Genomic DNA, 8,786 nt, shown 5'->3' with positions numbered 1-8,786 from the left:
GAACTCAGCGGGCCAGGCGAATGCCTCACCAGCTGGGTTTCTCCAGCATTTTTGTCTACCGCTAAACATCAATGATTCCGGGAATGCTGAGGGGACAGGGTGATAGAGAGGGAGTGGGAGAGCTAGAGAGAGACAATATGGGGAGCGGGAGAGAGAGTGCGAGAGAAAGAGGGAGGGAGGGAGTGAGCAAAAGACAGAGAGACACAACGTGGGTCGGTAGGTGAATGACTAACCTGCACACCAGGAAGAAGCCCCTTCTCACGGTCTGGGGCCCTCACTCATGATGGTGAGTTAAATGAAATTCTCAACGTGTCATCGATCTACATTCCTCAGTAAATGTAATTGTGTTTTAAACAAGTATTAATGACGCCGCGTGAATTTTATTCAAAGGAACATGGCGTCATTAATACTTGTTCAAAACACTATAACATTTACTGAGGAATGCGGATAGATGCAGATTCATGACGTTGCATAACAAGGTGTTAACTACTTACTGTTAGGAAGTGCTAACAGCACTAGTTAACAAATCGTTTGTGTCTGATGGCCGTGCAGCGGTTGTTATACATGTTCGTTTAAAAAAATCTTTATTTAACAAAGAGAATTCGTATTTCCGAACGAAATACTGAACATTAGTGCGGGGCCCCGCTTAGGCGCGGGGCCCAATTGGGAGCAATCGGTCAAATCGGCTTAACGCCGGCCCTGAACGGTGGTGGCTGGCTGCTGCGGCCCGACCCCGGAGCTCGGAGGCTCCAGCTGCAGCCGCAGGTCCGATGGACTGGGACATCGGGAGCTCGCGGGTCCGGGTGGAGACCGCTTTCCGGAGCTCCCGCAACGCGACTTCTCCAGCCCGTGTCGCGGGGTTGGAATGACCCGGAGCGGGGCCGTACATCGCCCGGCGTGGCTTCAATGGCCATGGGACATTCCAACGCCCGCCGGGGGCTCCAACTTTGTGACTTTTGGGCCTGGAGCGGGGCCGTACATCGCCCGGCGTGGCCTAAAATGGCCGTGGAACTTACCATCGCCCACCTGGGGCTTCAACATCAGGAGAAAAATGGTGCAGGGCAGAGAAAAGGCTTTGCCTTCCATCACAGTGAGGAGGAGATTTACTGTGATGGATGTTTGTGTAAATTGAATTGTGTGTGTGTCTTGTCGGAATTGTCTCTGTTTGTATGGCTGTGGAAACTAAGTTTTGTTTGAGCCTCATTGAGGTTCAAATTACATGTAATAACTATTGAATATTCATTCATCAAACCTATAAGATCCCAAGGGGTCATGAGAGTGCGGACGTCAAGATGCTTCACCAGTGGGAGAGTCACAAACGTCACAACCTCGTTACATGATTAGGGAGAAGTCATTTAAAATTGGGGATATTTAAATTTGTTCAAATTATTATGGTATTTTCAGCTGCATTTTTTGTTGAAGGAGTTTACAACGAGCTAAACTATAGATTCCCGTGTACATCTTGACAGGGCAAAAAGAATCAAGAGATATTAGCAATGTTACAAAATTTTGAGATTTAAAAAATCAAGTCTGCAATTTATCCCATCAGATAAAGCATAAAAATAAGTTTAATTTGACACCTAATTCACTTTCATATCTCAAGTATTTAAAAAGTTATGGCCATTTTCATACTCGGAAATGAGCATCTTGTTCCCTATTGATTTTCTATGGACATAACAAAAAAGCTGTGATCATGGACAGTCAAAAGCCCATAACTTTCTTAAAAATTAAGAGAACTGAATGAAATTTTCAGTTATCATAGATTGAAGCATTCTGAAACAAATATAAAATAATCTTACTTGGATGACCTGAAATTAAAGCATATAATTATTTAGTTACCTAATTGTAGCTAATTTCAAACTTCAATTACTAGATCTAAACATCTATCCATTTCTTAATCAATGATTAACATTTTTAAATAGCCTAAGTGTCCAAATAATATTCACAAATAATTCACAGTAAAACATGATTTTTAAATCTCATTTACATGAATTTATAGGCCAAATGGAAGGAATTTAGTGTTTAATTGCTGTAAATTAAAGTCCATTTTAAATCAGCTTTCTAGTGGGATCCTGTGAACGCGCTGGTTTAGAACGTTCACATTGCGGTAGATTTGTGCCCTCAAATTCCCAGAAAAATACTGCGGGATATAATGGGCCCAAAATTAGCTCCTCGCAATATTAAACTTTGTATAAAGGGATCTTAAGAAGCCCTTTTTAACATAAAAATAAACAGCCTACCTTCCGTTTTCCCCTGTATGAGATCCGGCCGTTTGCCGGCGGTCGGGGGTTTAGAGGTTAATTTTTAACCTACTATAACAATTTAATAAAGCCCTTAAAACTAATAATAGCTCAAGCGAGGGAATCTTCCAGCGATTTTTCGTTAATAATTAACTAGGCTGAAAAACTTCGATTTGAACAGCCTAGGGAAAATCGCGTTTTAAACCCGCCCCCCTCTAAACGGCGCCAAAATCGCGCACACGGGCTGAGACAGATTTTCAGCGACGCTTCAGGTACGTTTTGCAACATACCTAGAGATATGGGAGAAAAAGCAGGAACAGGGTACTGATTATAGATGATCAGCCATGATCATATTGAATGGCTCGAAGGGCCGAATGGCCTCCTCCTGCACCTATTTTTTTTGTTTCTATGTTTCTATTCAAACTTCTCATTGAGCTCCCTCCTTCTTCTTGGATCTACTGAAATATGTTTAAATATTTGAACAATCATGGAATTATGGGCTTTGGCAAATTGCCACCAAAGAGGAAATGAGGCCTGAGGCAGATCAGCCATGTTTACATGGAAGGGCAAGGCAGGTCTGAGGGGCCGAATGCCTGCACTGTGCTGCTATTCTCATATGTTCTGATGTTCTTATCTGGAAATCACAAGACAAGATTAATTGTCCCAATGAAAACATATTTAATGCCTGAGAGATTTTGTTACAAGGTGAAATGAATACTTAGAGGATTAGATTAGATAGTTTCATGAAAATATTGATGAATGAATTATTGCTAAGTTATGTTTGTTTTTTTAAAGAATGTTGTGCCTGATTAATGTTGTGAGCATGCCCAGTATTTTGAGTGTAGTAATGAAGAAAGCATCTATTGTTCTACCACATGCCTCAGTGAGTGCGTTTGCCTAATCCCACGTGCCAAAGGTTTACTGGACACCTTATCTGGGTGTAGTTTCATTTCTGCTTGTGGCATGTGACGGTGTGATCATTGGATTTTAAACTAATACATTCCAACTGTGAGTATACTACAAAACATGTTTTAGTGGCTATGAAGTATTTTATGATTCTCTGAGATTCTGAACCATACGACATGAATTCAATTCCTTTTTCTGGATGTTGAATATTAACAGAAGCAAACTGTGCTGTGTGTTGAACAAATGTATAAGTGATTGATGTGCAATCAAGTCTCAAACAACAGAAATATATTTTAAAACTTTGGTTTAATGCTCTTTTGAACTGGATTAACATTTTAAACAGAAAATAACAACAAAACGATCTTTTTTTACAAATGTAGAAAAATTAGTCGTGTGGAACTAATTGAACAGTACATTTATGTTCAGGCTGAGATAGACCAGATAGCCCAAATAAACATTTTTGTGAACTGTTTCTAACAGTTGCACATTTATGTAAACAATCTATATGAAGATAAGTATAGTTTGTAGCAATATGCCATACAATTTTAAATTAGTTCAAAAAAACTATACAAGTTGTTATCCCTATAAATCATTCAGCATTTTCGTTGTAGAACATTTTTCAATACTGATAAAAATGTATAAATAGAAAACAATTACATAAATATTAAATAATTACAGGAAAACGAATCATAATACAGATAATCAAACAATAAATATACACATTAGGTTCTGAAACCTTGTCCACTCTCCCATTCTCTGGTGAGGAAGCAGTTAAGAGTTAATGTAAAAAGGTTTGTTTTACAAATGCTGAAGAGATTTCTACCAATTATGCCAAATCCCTCCATGTTTCAGGTTGTTTGACAGAATAAGCATTAACAGTTTAAGATCAGTAACCATAGGAATGCAGTAATCGGGGTGGGTAACACAGGCAACTTCATCAAAGAATGAGGATCACAGATCCCGACCTCTGATTATTTTACATTCAGTCTTTAAACCACTGTCAATTATTTATATCATTAATGCACACAAAATAAGTTAATTAAAACTCAATTAAACAAAATACTTTAAAAAAATCCAACAAAAATCTTTGTAACAAAACAATGCAGCAGATATAATACCATAATAATTTAAATTAGTTGCAATTTCATTGACTGAAGGAGTTTACAATGAGCTCAACTACAGAGGCTGAGCCAATGGAGATTCCCATGTACATCTTCACATTCAAACTTCTCATTGAGCTTTCTCCTTCTTCTTGCGCCTATAGAAATGTCAACAATGAATAAACATTACACTGTGTAATTTCAGAAGACAATTTACATTGCTACTAAACTAAATTATTACTTGTTCTTACCGATATAATGCTAAATATTTTCAGAGGCTAAATATTACTGGGACACAATATTATTATTTTCAGACTATGGAATCATTGGAATAGTTCAAATTACTTAAGGAAGGATCTCTCTGTAGTCTGAATGTTTTTAATTTACCCGATTATAACATATGAATGACATACATGCGCTGTTCTAGCTGAAGATACCTGAGAGGATTTTACAGTGGGGATTGTAGTAGGATTTCCCTGCATAGTTACATGGGGCAGTCGGACAGAATGATTTAAAGTTGGGTGACAATTCATGCTGCCTCTGCATCTTAATTAATCTACCTCCTCCATTATCCACTCAGCATGTTGCAGTAATGGCAAGTGGGATATTGGGCGAGCTCGTGACCAGTTTCCTCCTCTCCAACCCTCTTACAGCCAATCTTTATTCCCATCTGTGGGCAGTATTAGTTTGCCTGAAGTAATGCTGATAATGTCCCTGGATATTGGTGGATGAGGCCTTGGTGAGACCTCCTTTTCCCAGCCAAGTGAATCTTAGTCAGGCCATCAACTAAACCAAATGGTTTCAGCGCCTTTGTCCCAAAATGTTGGCTTTTGGATCAAAGTTTAAGTTAAGGTTCAACAGTGGAGAAAGTGCTCCAGAATTCTGGGTCATTTTTCCTCAACATAAAATCTTGTTTGCTGAGCAGCTTGTTGTAGAGAGTTTCAGAGGAGAAGGGGAAGAAATGGAAATGTCTAATAATGCAGCAAATTCACATTAGTACAAGGCTGTAATCTTGATTTTAACTCTGACATTTTGTAGAAATCATGAGAGGAAGATCAGTTAAAATGAGGCATAAAAGTTGGCCATATATTTTCTCGCTTGGTTCCAGCTACATATTCAGATAAAACGGTGGCTAATTGACTCGGTATTTTGGTGAAACAGCTTTGTTGCTCCATCACTGAGATCATGGTAGCTCAGGTTAAAGAAGTGAAACTTACTCATTGATCATCCTGTTAATCACTCTCTGCACCCAGATTGCTTTAGGTTCCAGACAGATCATGTTGCCATTTTTAAGGGTGGCACTGTGAAGAAAAACGATAAAAAACAGTTAGCTAAAACGACCCTATTATCATTGAAATTAGCATTAAAATAAAGAGAGGACCATTTCATACAACAACTTACATGATGTTTACTGTCTCGCAGTGGGGGCCTGGTGGAATAATATCGATATTCTCCATGAACTTTGGATGGATGAATATTGCGGATGTTCTGATACACCGACATCGCAGGTTCATCCCCGAGCTTCCCATCGATGCTGCTGTAGATGGGATGGACAACAGAATGTGAGACTTTCCTGGAATCATCCGTTATGCAAACTTCAAAACAGCTACTAAGATCTCATGTTTGCTCACTATTTGTCATATGTAGGTACATCTGTAATCAGGTATTTCAGAAATAAATATATTCTGTTTGAAAGCAGATCTGGCTCATGCTGTGTCAGAGTTGCAGAGGGCTACATAAAGTATTTCTTGCACAAATTGAGAACATCTTTGATTTAATTCTGATTTTCCAATTTATTTTAATTATTCATTCTCCCTGCAAACATACCTTGTGTGATTTATTAGAAATGTTTTAACATTATTCCATGTTGATGGAACAGAAGCCATTCAATTGAAGCTTTGATATAGAGTTCAGCGTTGTGACTGGGTTAGTTAGTGAAAGCACATTCCTTGTCTTAGTGTGCGTTCACCTGGGCAATATTTCCCTGGCAATCCTTTACTATGTGTTAAGGAGACATTCACACAATTCACATCACTGTCCTTTACTTTCTTATTTGGATTATTGTAATTCGCTACATTTAGTACTATGTTCTTTAAAAAAAGTGGATTCTAGAAGTAACAATATACATTGGATGGTTTAATAACTTCTTACCTTGTATGGAAGTTGCAGACAACATGAAGAGGGCAAGGATGGAGAACATAACTCTGCTGTTCATTGTGCTGTGTTGTATGTTGTTCTTTAACTTTGTGCTGCTGCTGCTGCTGCTGCTGCTGTCTCTGGCTGATCCTTGGACTTCAACTGCTGTATTTATTTGGCAAATGTTATGAATCAGCAGCTGACGTCATTGCCTGGAGTTTCCCAGGAAGCTGAGGTTATTCTACAATGCAACAATAGACAGAGTGACACAAAAACAAGTGGCAGGAAATAATCCATCTGGGCTCTAAACAGATAAGAACGTCTAACTCAAAGGAATTTTTATTTCACAATCTTGCACCGCTTCGCCTTTCTTTAATTTGCAGCAGCTGGGAATTGGTGCTGAAGAGCTGGCGAGGGGAAAACACTGCAAGGATTAAGGGGCATTGAGCTAAGGGTTGGTGTGTGATTGAAACAGTGAAAAGCAAACCTACAATTGTCAGTAAATATGATGGAGTTGTGAATATGAGCAAAGTGCCAAGTGATGGATGAAAAAAAGTTGGGCAGTAATAGCTTCAGTATGATTGTAGATACTTCAGTGTGACTGTAGCTGCTTGAGTGTTTCTGTAGCTACAGTGTGACTTCAGGTGCTTCAGTGTGACTGTAACTACCTCAATATGACCACAGGTACTTCAGTGTGATTGTAGCTACCTCAGTGTAACTGTAGCTACTTGGGTGTTTCTGTAGCTCAGTGCTCTTCAACCTTTTAATACTTAGCGCCCACTTTTGTAACTTTCGTGAGGGTGAAATTTCCGTACCGCCCACTAATATTTAAATTGAAAAAAAAAGTTACCTACCCAGCAGAAAACAATAAAATTAATTGAAATTACCTTTAATTTAATGGGATCCTTGAGCCTGATGCTGAGAAACTAACTGTTGGATATCTGGTTCGATTTTCATAAGAAACAAGCGAAGGTCTCCTCTTTCAGTGATTTTCAGACAGTTTCTCTGTGTGGTGACAATACAGGGGGAGGGCAACCTCTACAAACCCCATCACCGATACCGGAGAGAAGATACATATGGGGTGACAACTCCTTCTCCCAATCATATAACAGTATCTGCAAACATCTTCATACATACCACAAAGTAGAAACATCTTAGTACATAGAGAAGCATACCATTGAGGGCAACCAATCACAGGTGATGATGGGGAGACAAAGAAACAAAGTAGAAACGTTTTTAGGGCAATAAGAAACGTCCAGGTGCAGGCCACCCTTCTGGACCAATCACAAGCATGCATTAAGCGTCAGTGTTCTGGAGCTCCTGCAAAAGCCCAGACTTTGTGGCAACCAGTGGGTCACAGGTGCAGAAGCTTCCTGAAACTGCTGCAAAGTTCCAGACTTAGTGGAGGCAGGTCCAGCAGCTTGTAAAGTGATGTCATCAGCCCATTCTCACCGACACCCACTTGCCATTTCCCAAGAACCCAAATCCCTGCATATCTACATGTGCACCGGTGAACCAATATCGTGGCGCGTTGAATGAAAACGTTTTGGACAAGGACCTCGATCCACTACAGTTCGCCTACCGCCACAACAGGTCAACGGAGGATGCGCTCTCCACTCTGCATTGGACCACTTGGACAATAAAAACATTTACATCAGGCTGCTGTTTATAGGCTACAGCTTGGCGTTCAATACCATCATGCCCTCGAAGCTGGTTACCAAGCTCACGGAATTGGGTCTCTGCGCATCCCTCTGCAATTGGATCCTCGACTTCCTCATCCACAGACCACAGTCAGTTCGAATTGGCAGAAATACTTCATCCTCAGTAACAATCAGCATGGGAGCACCTCAAGGCAGCGTGCTCAGCCCCCTGCTGTACTCACTCTTTACCCATGACTGCATAGCCAACCACAGTGCGAACTCCATCATCAAGTTCACTGACGACACCACTGTTGTTGGATGAATCACAGATGGTGATCAGTCAGTGTATAGAAGTGAGATCGACCGATTGACCAAATGGTGCCAGCACAATAACCTGGTTCTCATCACTAGAAAAATCAAGGAACTGATTGTGGACTTTGGTAGGGGAAGGATGAGGACCCACAATCCTGTTTACATCAATGGGACAATGGTGGAGAGGATCAAAAACTTCTAATTCCTGGGCATGCATATTTCCAAAGACCTTTCCTGGACCCAGCACACTGATGCAATTACAAAGAAGGCACATCAGCGACTCTACTTGCTGAGAAGATTTCGGAGAATCAGCATTTCAAAGAGGATTCTCCTGAACTTCTACAGGTGCGTGGTAGAGAGCAAACTGACTGGTTGCATCTTGGCCTGGTTCGGCAACTTGAACGTCCAGGAGCGGAAAAGACTGCAAAGGGTTGTGACCACTGCCCAGTCCA

The 8,786-nt window shown here is 40.3% G+C and overlaps 1 protein-coding gene across 1 annotated transcript; it reads right to left on the bottom strand.

The window, feature by feature from the left end:
* Positions 1 to 3,433: 3,433 nt before the first annotated feature.
* On the bottom strand, positions 3,434 to 6,523 carry LOC116970804 (interleukin-8-like). The gene is made up of 4 exons (XM_033017351.1): positions 6,398 to 6,523; positions 5,648 to 5,783; positions 5,464 to 5,547; positions 3,434 to 4,404 (listed from the first exon to the last, which is right to left on the bottom strand). Exons 1-4 carry the CDS (start codon positions 6,459 to 6,461, stop codon positions 4,377 to 4,379), a joined length of 312 nt encoding a protein of 103 aa, XP_032873242.1. The 5' UTR covers positions 6,462 to 6,523; the 3' UTR covers positions 3,434 to 4,376.
* Between the last annotated feature and the right edge of the window lie 2,263 nt (positions 6,524 to 8,786).

This window comes from Amblyraja radiata, chromosome 1 (assembly GCF_010909765.2).
Source record: "Amblyraja radiata isolate CabotCenter1 chromosome 1, sAmbRad1.1.pri, whole genome shotgun sequence".
NCBI lineage: Eukaryota > Metazoa > Chordata > Chondrichthyes > Rajiformes > Rajidae > Amblyraja > Amblyraja radiata.
This window is presented reverse-complemented; position numbering and strand designations above follow the sequence as displayed.